The 17,299-nt window shown below is 38.3% G+C and overlaps 1 protein-coding gene across 2 annotated transcripts; it reads left to right on the top strand.

Annotated features, from left to right (window-relative positions):
- Positions 1 to 4,011: 4,011 nt before the first annotated feature.
- Positions 4,012 to 16,995, top strand: LOC138004441 (fibroblast growth factor 1-like). Of its 2 annotated transcripts, none has more exons than XM_068850954.1 (4): positions 4,012 to 4,142; positions 13,308 to 13,638; positions 14,111 to 14,214; positions 15,326 to 16,995. In XM_068850954.1, the coding sequence occupies exons 1-4, from the start codon at positions 4,134 to 4,136 to the stop codon at positions 15,503 to 15,505; spliced, it is 624 nt and encodes a 207-aa protein (XP_068707055.1). In that variant the 5' UTR covers positions 4,012 to 4,133; the 3' UTR covers positions 15,506 to 16,995. The 2 variants fall into 2 exon arrangements, with proteins under 2 accessions (XP_068707055.1, XP_068707054.1); XM_068850953.1 differs by lacking the exon at positions 4,012 to 4,142 and adding an exon at positions 9,842 to 10,060 and having other exon boundaries at positions 15,326 to 16,988.
- The last annotated feature ends 304 nt before the right edge of the window (positions 16,996 to 17,299 follow it).

The raw sequence follows: 17,299 nt of genomic DNA, 5'->3' as shown, positions 1-17,299 counted from the left end.
CGGATCGCTTATGAACAGGTGTTCGTTCACGTGTGATGTAAGTTTCTTTTCGAAGGCAATTTATTGGTTTTATGTATATGCATTTCTCTCCAATTTTGGGTTTTTATTGTCAAAGAGACCGCTTCTCACTCAGAACTTTGATACAAGATTGTAGGTACTCCTAGACTAATGTACTTACAAATTGCTTCTTTCATAGGATTGTGAACAGCTGAAAATTGAGTTTTTGAAGCTCGTGTTGTATCAGTTGTGAGCATTTTAAGGTTTAAAATCCTCAATCTTTTGATGGAAATAAGACATTGCTCGCATTAGAGACGATTTTGCAAAAACGTGTTTACTCTTGGGACTAAAACCTGTCGCCTTTTTTCCAACGCGACCCCTCATTTGCGCTTTTTCCAAAATTTCAAAATAAAAGAAGACATCACAGACGCCGATGTACTTGGGTGGGGCTGACAATTTTTCCAAATTTCGGAAAGCAAAGGAGCCTGCCGCCAAAGGTGACTGAAGACATTTGTTTGCCGCTAAAATTTCGCCTGTGTGATTAACGTTTGCATTTTAACTTAATACAAATGCGACTGTAAATGTTATTTATCAATTAAAAAGAAAATCATGTCACCAAACGACGATTGCAAATCGTTTATATTTTATTCCAGACCATTAAGAGAGTGGTTCTCCCAGACTAATGTGCTTAAAATTAGTTTCTTTCATAGTACCGTGAAGAGCTAGAAACTCGTGTTGTATCAAATGAATGTGGGCAATTTTAGGTGCTACGTCCTAAACGTTCTGATGAAAATGTAAATAGCCGGCTGACCTTAGTTTGAATTTCGATTCTTTCTCGCAGGTGATTCCCATAGTTTATCCTCTGATACTCTGTTTTAAACTGATTTTCTTTTAACTCGGTGATCTGTTTTTATATGTGGTCGCTGTAGTCTTTAGTTTACAAACGCACTTATTTAAGATACACATTAAACCCATGCCATAAAATTCAGGGCAATTAAAAAATCAGTGAAAACAATCTATGAAACGTTCTAAAGTACACGCATGCATCTCTTAAACTTCTGGTGCATTTACGTTTCATCTTGTTCTGAAAAACAGTTGCAAGCATTGATTCCGAAATAATCGAGGAAATACGGTCTAAATTTTATTTAGGGTGCGTTCGATTGACCCTATTGCGGAATAAGAATACGTGGAGTCATGATTTAAAACGGTATGTCTGGCGTTTTGAAGCAACAAGGATAATAAAGATATGTTTAAAATAGCATTTTAGCAGGTGTTTGACAATTTTAATGTGAATCTCCGTAAAAACGAAGGATTTCTAACTTCTATTCCATGTATTCCTATTCCGAAATATGCATGGTCAATCGAACGCACCCTTAATGACTGCTAAAATGGGAAGTGCGGTCATATTTGTCTGTTTTGTTTTCTAGATATTTCATGTAAATAAATCAACTGAAGAAGTTTGATTACAAGACCAAGTTGCCTTAAGTTTCCCATACGAAGAATTTTCGATTTAACAGCTGCTCATTTTATGCCAAAACTGATGATTTTTTAACTCTTTGTGACCAGAGCTGAGGGAAACCTGTACGGATGACGCAGTTTTGACAGCACTCGCCTCCCACCAATGTGGCCCGGGTTCGATTTCCAGACTCGGCGTCATATGTGGGTTGAGTTTGTTAGTTCTCCGGCTACTCTGCACCGAGAGATTTTCTTCGGGTACTCCGGTTTTCCCCTCTCCTCAAAAACCAACATTTGATTTGATTTGTGTTAATTGTTAATTTGAGTTTACAGCGTCCCCAATTAGTGCTCCAGCGCTTGAAAACTACACATTTAAATAAAGTTCATTTCCTTTCCTTTTCCTTTCTTAACCCTTAACCGTGACTTTCATTGAAGAAATCAATTCTGCATTTCCGTTTGTTCTGACTTTGCTTAGGGGGTTGTTTGTAGCTTATATGGCTTCCATCGAACCAAGTATATCATGTGGTATTTTGTTTATTTAGTCCCGATAGACATGATCCTGATTTCAAATGTAATTCATTTGCTAATGCCAACATCTCACAGGTGTTATGTTTATGTTAACATCAATATCAACATTTAAGTTGTCTTTGCTATATCGTTAAAAGTCAATGAATTTAGGTACAAGTTGTTACACAGAGAAAAGCAAATTATTGCATAACAGTCGTACATCCGTCAGAGAATTTTGAGCCGGACGAGAAACGTAATTCTCAAAACACAAATTAACAGTGAACAACCTGTCAACTCAATTACTTTAAACCGTTAATGTTCGTCTTGGTTCTTAGAGGAAGTGACGGTCGATTTTTAGGCGTTATTTTCATAACTGACACCATTGGTAGTATTAATTGATTTCCATTTGTTCCCGTGGGTTTCGCTCCTAATTTACCGTTTTTCTTGTGGTTGCGTTTTGTGAAAGGTGTCGAACATCTTCGAGGGATTAGGTTGTCGTATAAGTTATCACTTTTAATTTCGCTCGGGTCGAAAACTGATCTCAAGACGGGAATTTCCTGTCTTTCCTTTCCCTTTATCTTTGCTTGTTCTGTGGCACTCGGACTTTTTCTGCGATCAGCCGTCGATTCCAAATCATATTCGGGTTTGGATCTCCTTTTTTCTAGCCGCCGTTTAAACTCGATACTTGCCAAAGTAACGCCTCTTGTTGAACGAGTATTGACAGACCACTGTGGTTTCGACGAATCGACAACAATCTTGTTACTTGCTGTTGGCAAGACGTTTGAGTTGCTTCCTCGCTTGTTTTTGTTTATCTGTGGCAGCATCGGAGATTTTAATATCCTACTTGAACGTCTTCTCGAAGTAGTTGTCATGGATTTGATCATGGCGATGGTTGTGGCAACTTCTTGAGACGTTTCGTCGTAATCCATTGTGTTATTTTAAGTCTTCCTTCATGAAACGATAAAATTTTTATACTCTTTCGGGTTTTTTTCTGCAAGTTCAAGTTATCGTCTAGTAAAAAACAACCAATGTTCACCTTTTATCGGATTTATGATGTAACAAATTCGTTTAATTTTCAGGATTTGTCGACCTAATCCATCGATTGGATACCTCTCCATTGTTTTGTGAAACGTATTCACCGGAAAGAGCCGCCAAGCATTAATTTTGTTCGTTTATTTGAGTGTTTCTTTGCAGTCAAATGTTACGGTATACTTAACTAGGTACAAATGTTTCATTGTGATTGGGTCGGCAGATGTCTCTCTCCAATCGGTAATAAGCTCTATTGACAAAAAGAAGCGTTCCGATTTTCCAACATCCTCGCCTCATTGTCGCAAAACTACGTCTCTTCGGTAATTATATAATTTAAAAGCTCTCTTGAAACTGGCCGAGCAGTAATTTCAGATCGTAGGTTAAACTTCTCACGTTAGTCTGACCCGATTCGACTAAACCTCCTTGGTGGAATGAAAAATGTGTGTATCTGAGCACGCGAAAATTGTCAGCGGTTTACAAGTCTTACGCTGCCCCAATCGCCCCAATCCACAATCTTCCAAATAAGGCAAATATGTACTCCGTTGACCAACGCACATTATGCCTTTTCGAACAATCACGGTTGCATGCATCATCACAGAGATTTGCTGTGATGGGCAAATAAAATAGTTCAATTTAATATTTAGCACTTAGCTGTTCTCTTTTACCCGGTTTTAAATGAGCCCAGAGGTTTTTTTCGAAGTCCAGGTTTTGAGAGACAAAAGAAGTGGGGAGAAATGTAGACTCGGAAAAAATATCCGAGTCCCAGATGGGATTTGAACCCACGACCCTCCGTGATCTAGTCGGATACTCTAACGACTGAGCTACTGGATCTTGATATGCAACTGGATCTTGATATGCATTAATGTGACAGCGCGATGCTGTTAGTGAGTTTCAAATATGCTAGTCAATACTTGGCTGTGTAGCCGCGCGATGCGGTTCCAGTCGAGACCCACAAATTGACCCTTGCACACCATAGAGTCTCCAGTAGCTCAGTGGTTAGAGCATCCGACCAGATCACGGAGGGTCGTGGGTTCAAATCCCATCTGGGACTCGGATATTTTTTCCGAGTCTACATTTCTCCTAAAAGAAGTGGACAACAAATTTAGCCAACATCATTTATTTTACCAGCACATGTTTTCAAAGGGATGTTGAGGGTAAGTTTCCATTATGTAGTTACATTGATTATATTTACTGATGACGGGCGTATAATGACACCTTTTCGAGGAAGTCGTGCGCCATTAAATCTTTATAAACCAGGAGAGACTTAAAGAGTTTTAAGGTGCTTTCGACAGTCAATTTGATGTCCTACTCGAGGCAGTTTCTAAACTGACTTACAAGTCACAGTGTTGCTGTTTAGCAGAAAGATTAATCGAAAAGGTGGTATTATGCGAAAGTGTTCTAAATTGAAGTCGTATATTCTTGTTTGGCGCTTCTAATTCTTTTTATTTTCGTCAATTTGAAAACGATCTCTAACACTTCACCACGCCCACATTACACGACTTTTTCCGTTTTTTCTTTTGAAAAAAAAAAAAATCCCTTTACGTGACTCTCGATTTTGGTTAACTCTTTATTACACTGTATTTATAGATTACCAAATGAAAATTAACATTCACGTTCATCGGTGATCTTTCGAAATTTAAAAACCCTCAGATGCAAACACTTGATGTGCGGTTTGTTTATCCTCTCCGCTTTCCTAGGACGAACTAATCACTCAACAAACTGGCCGGCACGAAATGCACAAAAATAATAAAAGAAGAAACCAAAAAGATCTTTAACATAATTTGTAAGATCATTATGTAATATTCCCACATTTGTATCGATCAACATATTTTTTTGCCCCAATTTCCATAACGTTACTGAATTCTAGACATTAACAAAGCTCGAAGACTTTGGCCTATCCCATTTTCGACTTGAGTACCTTATAGGGAACCTCAGTAAAGATTGGATTCTATTTTCTAGTAATTTTTTTTGTCCTTTTTATGCCGAATTCATTGTCCTTTCCGAAAGTCAGAGATTGATTCGGATGTTGCTGACTAACCACTGATAAACAAACTTGATATTGTCGCTTAGAGCAACACAGTCACTCGTCGACTTTCAGTTTTGATATTGAATCAAAACTCGTGGTTTTTGGATGCAGACATGTTGCGGGTTCTAGTTACTTGTTGTGGCTTCATGTTGTGGGTTTTAATTTAAGAAAACTAGACTACAATTCAAGGGAATCAAACTCTCATTGTGCGTCATAGTTTGTGCTAAGGCTAAATTGGATAGTTGCTTTAATGCACGCCCTATTGCGTCTCGGTCTATTGCACTGTTTCATGCACGTCTGGGCTCACTTGTCAATGACTTACATGTGTGGCGACAAGGTGGGAAAAGAGAGAGGGAGTCTGGGTTCTAGATCAGACGAGCGGGGAGAGATAACACTGCTGCCTTCCCTTCTTGCATTTTTGCTTAATTTGTAAACCTGTTATACCTTCGTTTTGACGGTGTCGCAAGTATCTTGGTTGTCATTTCATGTGGTCGGTGGCTAAAAGAAAATGTTTGTATTAGAAAAACGTTCAATAGACTTCTTTTGATTGGTAATAATAATAATAATAATAATAATAATAATAATAATAATAATAATGCAAATCTGTAACTATATGAGTACATCAATAAGGCGCGTTCAGATTTTTCTCATTTGCATTAGATTCGGCACATGTAAAATGCGACGTTTAAAACGGGTTCAAGACTTCAATTCAGGAACAAAAGGCCAAAAATTACGGTGATTGTAAAACGAAGACCGCAGACTAGGGCTGGGTAACCCTGCGAGCAGAATCTTCTTCGATTTTCCTAGATAAGTCGGGATGAGGACTGAGAAGACTTTGTCAGCCGCCTCGACATTTCTTATTGAGCATTCGTTAAAAATTCAAATGTTCTTGGGTGTCAGTCTCGCGTGACCAGTAACCGAACGAAACGAAAACGAACAGTCCGGATATTTTCGAACAACTCTGGCAAACACACGAGAACAAAGGAATAATTACCTTGGAATCCCAAGATAGTTCATACTTTTAAATTGCCATTTCATTATTTACTGAAAAATTGATAGGTTTCGATCTGGCAGACTAGTTTCTGTAACCGACATATGGAAGAAATACTCATGGGAATTTAGACAGTTAAAAATTTAAAGAAATATTGATGACGCGTGGCGATTGATCATGCGCAAAAATTAAAAAACAGGTTTGACAAGACGAAACTAAACTGATTCATCCATGTCTTTGGATGAGCGTTAAATCAAAGAATGTCGAGGCAGCTGGCGGATTCTCACTTGTCTATCGATATCTGGGAAGATCGAAAGAGACTCGGGGTAACTAGGAGTAAGATGCAGACTAATACCCCATTCACACCAACAAGACATGTTTAATTAAAGTGGGTTTAACAAAGTGAAAACCAGTCACAGAAAAATGTAGGACTGGCTTTTACATGAGATTGAAGTGAATTTCAATACATTCTTTGACCTGTGTTAAATTTATAGTCGACAAAAATCAGTATTCACGATTTAAAAAGAAAACACTTTGTAACCGTGTTTAACTAAACATGTTCAAAACATGGTTAAGGTTTGGTGTGAACGAGGCACAAGAATAAAATGCAGACTGCGGAAACAACCCAAACCTTTAGCTGATGCTAACCTTAGGACTAAGACGAAGTTTATTCCTATGATTAGCCTTCGTAAAGGGTTTGGTTTTTTCTGCAGTCTGCATTTTACACTGACCACAACAGATTATAAGTAAAGGCACGAGGTTGTATACCCAATATATATCCTGTGCCTTCCCCTGGGGAATTGTTTCATTCCGAAAATTTACCATTTTGCATCCTTGGGAGAAGGGAGAAGGGGAAAAGGCCGAGGAGCAGTTCCGCTGAGACTGTCACATTATCGGAAATGGCTGTTAGCACAAGGGTATGGGAAGGAATATAACCGGAAGGTTAGTTTGAGATACCGAGTTGACCACCGATTCTTTGTCTGGCCGGATACATTAGCGCCGTGACGACATGAGATGACGAATATTAATGCGACAAATAGAATACAAATTAAACCTAATTAACAGATATGACCCCTGAGTATTTTGCGTATCATCATCGTCATTATCATCCCATTATTATTATTGTCATCAACGTATAGCTTTTGTCATCATTACCATTGATATTATCTGATGATTACAAACGTTAAAAACAAATTAGATTGATGTATTTCCAGTGTTGGCCAATCAAAAAGACAACCAGGAAACCAATCTAAACTCGCAGTAGTTCGACGCAGCCGACACAAAGCGCGGGAAAATGTGCAAGCGCGAGCCACGATTGGTTTTGGTTTCACTTCTGATTGGTTGAAACTTTGAACCAATCACCGAGTGAAGTAATGCAAAACCAAAGCAATTCGATTAGAGCGAGTTTCAATCGACCGTCGTAAAACAAAAACCTAAGTAGTTCGTTTGGCCAATCAAAAAGGACGAAGACAATCCAGTAAACCAATCAAAACTTAAGTAATTACACGGAGCTGACACAAAGCGCGGAAAAATGTGCACGCGCGAGCAGCCGCGCGAGCCACATTTGGTTTTGGTTTCACTTCTGATTGGTTGAAAAAAAAGGCGCGAGTACTTTGAACCAATCACTGAGTGAAGTAAATGCAAAACCAAAGCAATTCGCTGATCACTTTCGACACTCAATTGAAAACCGCTCTAGCTAACAGCGTGGGTAACAGCGAAAATCACATTGTCAGTGCATTGTACGCTTTTTATTGGCATTAAATCAGAGCCTCAATTAGCCTTCACTTTAGATAGATTTTCAATAGATCGTTTAATGTAAACTTGCTAAAGGCCTTGTGGATAAATTAAATAATTTCAAAATTGTAATATAATAGTAATAACAATACTGATTGTATGGATACAAAGTTAAAATCTTTTTAAAGGAAGCTGTTTTTGTTTTGCTTTTAGACTCTAAAATATGAATAATCACTGCTCGCAAATAGAAATGATTTGTCAGTTTCACTGAAAACATTTCGCTTGGCCCTTGGTTTATATCTTGAATTTTGTTTCGGTGTACCATTTTGTGGCACGGTGTGGATATTGGATGGACTCGGTTCGGCTTCAGTCTTGGAATATTGAAAGACGAATAGATGAAGATCCGTATTCCGGCTATCTTTAAAGAGAAATGGAAAATTAACGCAGTTATAAGTTATCATCTGTGGTGTCTATGCAAATGAACTGAGAAAGGAAGCGGGTTTGCCCGTTTTGAGAGCATATTAAAGATTTATCGGTCTGAAATGTGTGGTAAAAATTTGTCGGAAACCGGAAGCGTTCACGTCATCCGGCTTCGCATTTGTGAACAATGGCGAAATACATTTCCCTACTGATATAAGAAAAGGATAATATTATAGTTGAGGACAATATGAATCTTGCCGCTGATATAAGGACTGCATTAACAGTTTTACGAACTTTCGCCTGAATGTTGTTTCGATGGATAATGGTAGTGTCGTACCCCAGTATTACAGAGAGACGACAAGATGTTTAATTTTGCCACGCTATTTCAATTTCTCAGTTTGAGAATTCAGTTAAGTGAAAGAGAAATAACCGTTTGACATGTTCTCTCAAAAAGGTGAACCATGCATCGTTCACTACAACAAATAGTAAGTTGTTCAGTCTTTCGGATCAGGTGAGCTGAGTCAACTGACTCATTAAATTCAAAGACTTTTAAATCGATGCAAATGCATGTAAGGGTTACGGAGGTATTTAGTACACCAAGTAAACCGTTCGCACTCAGATAAGTTTCAACTTGGTGTGGTGTTGATTTTGCCCGTTTTCAAACTGAAATGCCATGGTATACAATAACGCAAACAATGACGAGGATTCGTGACGCTTCTAAAACCAGCCAGGATGAAGTAAATGACGCCTTGATGGTTTGATTGCTCCTGAAATGTGCCTCGTCAAGCTGTCGGGCTACCATGTGGAACGCGGGGGCGTCCTCGTGACCTGATAAACAGGTGGTACTCGCATGACAAGGCGTGGGATTTCTTGTAATAAAAACTAGTTATTGCTTCATCGTAAATATGATATCTTTCGTGGCTTTTCACTCATTGAGTTGTAAATTAGATGAAATATCGAGGATTCGCTTTATCACTTCTTGTTCGTTTTTTTCTTTTCGTTCAGGCAAACTTAATGCCATACCAATTTATTCTTTTCCTCTGTTGTGGAAACCGGCTTCAGTGTCCTAATGAAAAGAACAAATATATGAGCAGGTCTTACGTAAATGAGCGTGAAATCCTGTTTAATGACAGCACAGTGATCGTAAGTGTTACTATATATATAGATATATATATATACCCTGAAATTCTTCGTCCCAAAGAGTTGCGATAAGCAGACTATTTTAATTTAAAAGATATATCTTTTTCGACTTCTGTGTCAATTTTTGATCCGCTAGTCTGCTGATTGCAAGAATTTTACATTTTCCAGATTCGAAGATAGAATTATGGGTTGAAAAAAGAAAAGCCGAAACTAAAAATATTTGTTTAGTCGTTGCGCAGTCACGGAAACACCATCTACCCACGGAATCAATGATAAAATGAAGACATCATGAGTAATTCAAACAGGATATGTTGAAAGTTAATTGATTGTTGATGGAACGTCAATTTTAAATGAAGCTATTCAAATTCTGGGGATCTCCGCTGTCCATGCGTCAAACACTATTCGGGATTGGCGCGAAAATCCCGCCAAACTTCTTTAGCTGGTTTTGCGCTTCCATTCCAACCCCTTTCGATTTGTTTTAAAATATTGGATTATTAAAATAGTTCAGAGCTTTCATCATTTTTTTCAGATTGCGAGTAAAGACAATTCTTTTAGCCTACGCTTTCCCGCCGAATGTGTAATCAGCCTGTAAGAGGCTATAATTTATTTTCGGGTTGTCCGATTGGCCGACGTGTTTTCCGAGTGATTCACTTTCAACGCGGTTCATGTGGTATATGAGCTTATATAAATGGCGTCTGGGTTCGAAATTGCCGTAGAAGAATAAGTTTGAAACACAGTTGGGTCTCTGTAGTATGTACAAGGTGAGGTTTCACATTTTTATGTGTAGATTTGACAAGTTTCGTCTGAAACTTTGATTTTACTCAATCGAAGTTGAACTGACGTGTGCAAGGTGATATGAGTCATTGGCAGTGGTTTAACTTCTATTTGTTAGATGACATTGTTTGTTCGCTTTTTCTTAAACGAGTCTCAAATCAAGACAGAAAAGTTTGTCTTAGAATGAAAGATTCTTAATGCTTGCAGTGAGTTAAAAGATTGAAAAATCGCATCTTGAATTTTACACTACCATTGTCGCGCCGACTCATGTTATTGATAGTAAGCGAAGCGTTTTGTATACAAACATTGGCGCCCACGAAACGTATGAATGAAATTCTTTCGAGGAAGTGTAATTTGCTGCTAAATAACGTTTTGGTCTCAAGACGAACAACATTTAAAGATTTAGGCTTTACAAAATCTGTGCTGAAGTTAAAATTTGAATGTTAGTTGCTTTTTAAAAACGTGCGTTCAGTCGAATATTACTGTGAATAGCAGTGAATTTCCACGTGCAATGCAAGGTTATGCTTCATGCCACGATTTTGCTTAGTATGCCAGTTATTCATTTTGATCATTTGAATTTCATGGCACAAGGAGGCGTGAAAAACATCTAATCAGCAGGGATTTTGACTATATCTATGACGACGCCATCAAGATCTGTGATCTTAACTCGTGCGAAAGATATTCGTTGCCATGTGGTTGATGTTTTGAATATAGTTTATTGGAAAGAATGAATTCGAGAGACCTGATCTGATAATTCGTTTTCCGGATAATTCTGCCATCAATATGCTGTTTTATTAAAATAAGACTTTTCAAAGTTATATTGTAGTTACATGAAATCCTTTTGAGGGGTTTACAAATGTTTTTAACATCGAGAGCATGTTCACAGAACGTTACTGAACCACGTACATAATTGCTTTTTGAGATCTCAGCCCACGAAATCAAGGGAAGTTTGAGATTTTTGTATTTTCAATAGATCGAAAAATCAGTTAATTGCAATACATGTTTTTTTCTTTGTAAAATACGTCCAGAAGATGTACAGCGGAATACCCGTAGGCCGGGTAGTGGCGAAAATTGACATGGAGTTGTTCATTTCACCAATCATTCCTGTCATTCTTGTACTTTACAATTGACGTGATAACTTGTGGAAAAATGTTCACTTGCCACCGGCGCGAATAATAATAGAAAATCAAGATCCCGCGGAGAGATACAATGTTATTCACATGATTAAGTATCCCGCCTAGGTTTGTGCGCTTAAATACTTGAAAAAAAGTATAACCTTTCAGGTTTGTTTCAGTTTTTATTGGCCAATTTAAATGAAGCGATAATTGCCCTAAATATCACTGTCCCTTTTCTAATTTGAAAGGAATTGGCTATTCCATCTCCGATAGCACTGTCTTGAAACATCAATATAGGTTTCTATTTTCATCAAAGCAGAAAATTATATGTTAACGTTATCACACCTGATAAATAAATATTGCGAAGTATTGACTTTTCACACCGGAAGACGTTCTCAACAATGCATGCATTTTTCACCGCAACTTCCCTTTTTAACTCAGATAAGAGGCCAAGAATTTTAAAGGCTCCTTTCTAATTATGTGATTGTTTTCAACAATTTCCCTCGCGTCACGTATTTCAGCTGACTTGTCTTTGTTTAGAAGCCACACTTAAGATATTGAAAGGCTTTTGAACCTGATCGACTGGTTTGAATACGATTTTGCCGTCGCTGTCTTTATTTGTGACGTTTTTTGCCAATTTCTGAGTCATTAAATATAAGCACTTTTGATGTCGTAATCAGCCAGACAGCCGTCACGATGCACTGTCTTGATAAAATATAATAGAGAACAATATAAATTCATCAATATTGGCTCCTGTTTTTCTAATTTTTTCTATTAAAATTTCCCAATCTTACGAGGAGCCAACAAACCCCCTAATTGAGATTGCAAGGCAATTAAATATATTTCATTAAAGTTTGGTGATTGTTTTGACATTTGACTTGTTAGAAAGACGTGCATATTTTACTACTGAGGAAATAGTTACTGCTGCTAGTGGCTGTGCCAACGGCTGTCATCATGTTTCAGCCTGCATCACCAATGAAAAACAACCCTGAACCAAACAGAAAAAAAATGCCACTCTCGAGGATTGGACTATTTTGATTCCTCTTTCCGGGTTAGGATTAGGAAAAAACATCTTCAATAATGCACCTATCAATGTTAAGCTGTTGGGGAGAAGGGGGGGGGGGGAGGCCGGGCATAGGCAGGGGATTTGAACTCAGATCAGTTTTTCTGTTCAAAAGCCCGGCCCCAGGGAAGTCATCCTGGGTAAAAAAAAGTGCAAATTCCTCTCTCCAGGAGCACCCGGAGCTTAGAGCGATCTGCCACCTGTTCCAGAACGTCAACATCCACGAACCCCTGCAATTCGTCTTCGAATTTCTGAGCCAAGATTTCGTCGTCAATAGCAATTTTGAATTCTACCAGAGCCTTACGGCTCTCACCGTACTGAACAAGAACCTAAATAGTAAATTTAATTAAATTCATTTATTATGCCTATAGAATTCAATCAAGTATACACAAGTTGCACGAAGAAAACTGATGAATATTCAAACATATGCAAAAAGTATGCACCAGAACACAACGGAATCAAAAGCTTTTTTATTGGATTACATCTCAACCTTGTTAAAAAGATTCGATGAGTTTTGTCTTACAAAATATAGAGCAGATTCACTCACCTTTCTTTCACGCATGGCGTTGTGGAATCGCGGAGAATCGGATTGCTTCTAGTGACTTCTGGGTAATACTATTTTTCAGTCTTTCTCGGTCATTCCAGATGGCGATCAGCCAAGATGGCGTCAGTGGACCCACTCTTCTGACGGTTAAAGTCAAAAGTCCCGACTCCCGGAACTCAACGAATGATCAAAAGTCCCTACGACGGGCAGACTTGTAACGTACGAATTTGGTGAGCGGCATGCCATTTTCACGCCAAAGAAAACTCCTAAAAGACGCATTCAGTTGTTTGAGTGCTGCAGACACCATTGGCAAACTGAAACAACAACGCCTCATTTCGGGCAGTGTCTTAAATCATATTAAGGTCTTTTAGCGCGCTAGAAAATAAAAATGGTCTCTGTACAGGTGCCCGCAAGGAAACCAGCTTAAATGACATGATATGACATATACTAGCAAGCCAGATTAAACTTGCCTTAAATGTGATAATTATTAATGAGGTCTTCATATCTTTCAGACTGTATTCGCCAATGGTGTGTGCTGGACATTTGTTTTAATAGTCCAGTCAATAGTGCCCTCGGAGTCTCTGCGGGACGGAGCACTTCCGAAGGGAGGCGAGTGGGCGGGGTCTGGGCACGAAGACGACGATTCGGAAGTAGAAGAGACCTACGCCACATCAGAGCAAAATATTTACAAAAGGTTGACAAATGCACGCGTGGACAGAAGAACATACACAAACAGAGGAGCGTATTTACGAAGAGGAAGACTGTTTAACAGGAACGGTTATGTTTTAACAATAAATACAGATGGAACGGTCTATGGCACCACGAACAAGGATTCGCCATTTGGTGAGACTCTGTGTTTTGTCACATTTTGATAAGCAAGCGTGTTTTAAAGAAGAGTTCTGACGTGACACCGCTTGAAAATTTCGACCGAAAGCAAAAAAGGCCTGCAGGCTATGATATTTGTCTTGAAATGGTGGAAGTCATATCAGAATATAGTAGAGTGGAAGCAACTACAGAGGCCATCATAATTCATATTATTGAAAGATGTTTGCTTCGAGTTGATCTCGTTTTTGCTGACGCGGAATAGCTTGCGGTAAAAAGCTAAGTGATCATTTGAGTCTCGAACAGCCTATTAGCGCGATTTGACTCATGGGAATGTTAAGTGCCGTTATTTCTTCAATATTTGAAATACCCCCCCCCCCCTCCCACCCCACCTACGCAGGACTGTTAACACGCCAGGAGCCCTCCCTGTGGGAGGTCTGACAATAATAATACGCACTCATTTCTTAAATTAAGCTGGTTTTGTCATCAACAGCTCAGTTGGAGTTCCATTCAGTTGGTACTGGTTTGTTAATGATACTTGGTATATCAAGTCAAAGATATTTGTCAATAAGCGACACGGGACTGCTTCGAGGAAGTGTAAGTATCATACCATACCATACCATACCATACCATACCTGTTCTTAGGCGCATGCCGTGCAAATAGGGAGCTTAAGCTTGCGCGTTTTTGAGATGCGGACGGCAACCGGAAGAGAACATTTCGTGTTCCAGGACAGTGGTGTCTCCCACATTTTTATACTAATCATCTCTAATGAAGAAAAGATACTTGGCAATGTTCATGTGGTTGAGTGAAGACAAGTTAAATGGGAAAACAGCTCACTTCCGGTTGCCGTCCGCCTCTCAAAAACGCGCGTGCTTAAAGGGAACCTCCACTAAAACAACAAAATAACTTTAAACTACAGAACATAATGTTTACAATTGGAATTGCTCAATCTTTTTCCAATGAAAACGTTTGTATTCGAGAAAAATAAATTCCAAAAACGCTTATTTTGGCTTTCAAATTTCCTGGGCGCCGCCATCTTGAATAATTGTGACGTAACTTGGTTGCCCTATTGTTCTGATACAAAGAGCGATTGTTCTGGAACAATAGGGCAACCAAGTTACGTCAAAATTATTCAAGATGGCGGCGCCCGGGAAATTTGAAAACCAAAATAAGCGTTTTTGGAATTTATTTTTCTCGAATACACACGCTTTCATTGGAAAAAGATTGAGCAATTCCAATTGTAAACATTATGTTCTGTGGTTTAAAGCTATTTTGTTGTTTTAGTGGAGGTTCCCTTTAAGCTCCCTATTATATTTGACAAATACGCGCGATCTCGATCCTGTAGTCTTCGCTCTTTAAAAATTGTGCGCGCAAGCCTTGAAAATAACCGCCTAGATGGCCGTTCGGCTCAAACAAAATGCAACAAAAAGAAACGAGTATTTAAGGGGAAGCTGACGTTTCGATTGTTCGCCCTTCATCGGAGCTCAAACGTCAGCTTTCGAATTTCTTTATGGTGGTCAATTTACCGCTATAACAACTCAGTTGATGAATTCATTTCAATGTCTTTCACTTCCCCACCGACGCAAGTTTAACTTCTTTATCCATTTTGCTTTCTTTTTTTGCCGAGTTTTCTAATGCGTTTATGTTGAAATTTTTTTTGTCAGTTCGTGATTTTAGGGTTAAACTACGTTGTTTTTTCTATTACAGGAAGATGCGTCGCTCAACAGTGTCTTCCGAGAAGTCCACGAAGCGAACATGTATCACTCTTATCTGTCGTACAAGCATAGCAGATGGCTAGTCGGTATAAAGAAAAATGGCAAAGCAAAAAGGGGGTCGTTAACGAAAGTAGGCCAAAAATCGACGCAATTTTTGATTACGTACAATTAAATGGCTTTCCATTTAACCAAGTTGATTAAAAATCGCGGTGGAGTGTTTTTGTCATTGAATGGACCAATTGGAACTCAGAGCTTTTATTTCTTGCCAGGGTTGCGACAGGTGTTTCGTCGTCAAAGTGCAACCTGCGTTGAGCGCAGGAAAACACTCACAGCGTCGCGATTAAATTTGATTGGTTTGAGAAACAAATACAGATCTGCTATGATTGGTTTAAGGCACGTATTTTGAACCAAGGTAAGAGCAGATCAGTATTATGACAGCCAATGTGTAAACAGTTAATATATCAGCAGGCTTCCGCCTGGTTTGTCTGGTTCAAGTCCTAAAACGTAGGTAGTTGTGTTTGAAGAGAATTTTGATGTCGTCTTTGTTGAGTTTGTTCATTGGTGATGGTAAAAATCTGTTAAATAATGTTCAAGCTACTGCATTGACATGCTCGTTAAATTCAGCATATGACTCGGGTTTATTCCACGATTTTGGTAACTCATAATATATTGTATGTTTCGAGAGTGTAAACTGCGCTTATTTCGATTCAATCGCTTAATTTAATATATTTATGTCTCTCTCAGAGACTCGCACACGACAAAAAAACGAAGAGGATTGCATAATTTATTTATTTTTGTGCCAGTCAATCAAAAAGAAACGACAGTTGAAATATTTTGAAAGTAAGTTATTTTTTGATAGCGAGTCCACAGGCGCCGATGACGCCAAAAAGTAAACTTGTCACCCAAAAAAGTGATATCATAAGATATACTGAGGATTTTGGGTTTTGTTTTTTAAGTAAAAAAATAAATGCATATGAATCAATGCAAATGAATCTGTAAGATTTGCGATTTCGTATTGTGAGAGTGATATCTGAGGACGAAAAAGTTTCCTCAAACCTTGATTTTTGATATTGCGGTCATATAGCGCTTAACAGATATCTTGGGCCTATCACGCATCTCTCCTCCTCGAGAAAGAGATTCGTTTCGCTCATTGTGCACAATGCGAAAACGCCAGTCGGACAGGCTAAAATGTGAGTCATCGTAATCAATTGATGAAGGCAATTTTAAGTTTTCTGAGGAAACAATCAAATATATATAATCGAAATTATGATTTGGACAAATAGTTTAACAATTTTTTTTCTGGGATGTTAATTAAATGCAGAAGGAAGTTATTTGAAAACAATAAGTGAAATTTATTGAAAACGACAATTCAGGGTGAAAATGGATCATTTTGTCCCGAATGTCGTTCTTGAGCTAATATTATTTAAAAAAGGACTTCTTTAATTTTTAATAACGAGGATTTCCTGATATGTGACCGTTCAAAATGTCTTCAAAAAATGTTCAAAATAAAGTTGTAAATAGCGAAATTAATATAGATATGTTGGAGAGAAGTGTTGAGAAACTTTTAATGTGGCTTTGCAATAAAACTGGAGAAACAAACGGTGATGTGTTGCCCTGGGACCAGGAATAAATAAATACCAATAATCTTGCCCGCCAAAAAAAAAACCCTTCATAATTTTATACAAACGAAAAAAAAGTCAAAATTTAAGACAAAATCTCGCGCAAATTACTTGTTGCTTAGTAAAATGCACTTTTTAAAGTTTGCAGTAATCTAGGACAAGCTCAATCGGAATTTGAATAACGGGGATCTACAGTTTACCATGGAAAGAGCATGCTTTCCTTCTTTCCCAGATGGTCTGTTTTTATTTTCTCCTGGTGTTACTGAATATTATTTCTGTACACAAACTAAACTGATCGAGAAGATTAAGGTTCAAAGGTCAATCATACCCGGCGCAATCACTCGCTC

The sequence above is a fragment of the Montipora foliosa genome, chromosome 5 (genome assembly GCF_036669935.1).
Source record: "Montipora foliosa isolate CH-2021 chromosome 5, ASM3666993v2, whole genome shotgun sequence".
Taxonomy (NCBI): domain Eukaryota; kingdom Metazoa; phylum Cnidaria; class Anthozoa; order Scleractinia; family Acroporidae; genus Montipora; species Montipora foliosa.
Note: the sequence above shows the minus strand (reverse complement) of the source record. Positions and strands in the feature narration are given on the sequence as shown.

What these genes read in the sequence shown, in the direction of transcription:
- LOC138004441 (XM_068850954.1), top strand. An exon ending in GAACAAGGATTCGCCATTTG is followed by an intron (nt 13,639 to 14,110) that starts GTGAGACTCTGT and finishes TGTCATCAACAG; the next exon opens with CTCAGTTGGAGTTCCATTCA. An exon ending in CGGGACTGCTTCGAGGAAGT is followed by an intron (nt 14,215 to 15,325) that starts GTAAGTATCATA and finishes TTTCTATTACAG; the next exon opens with GAAGATGCGTCGCTCAACAG.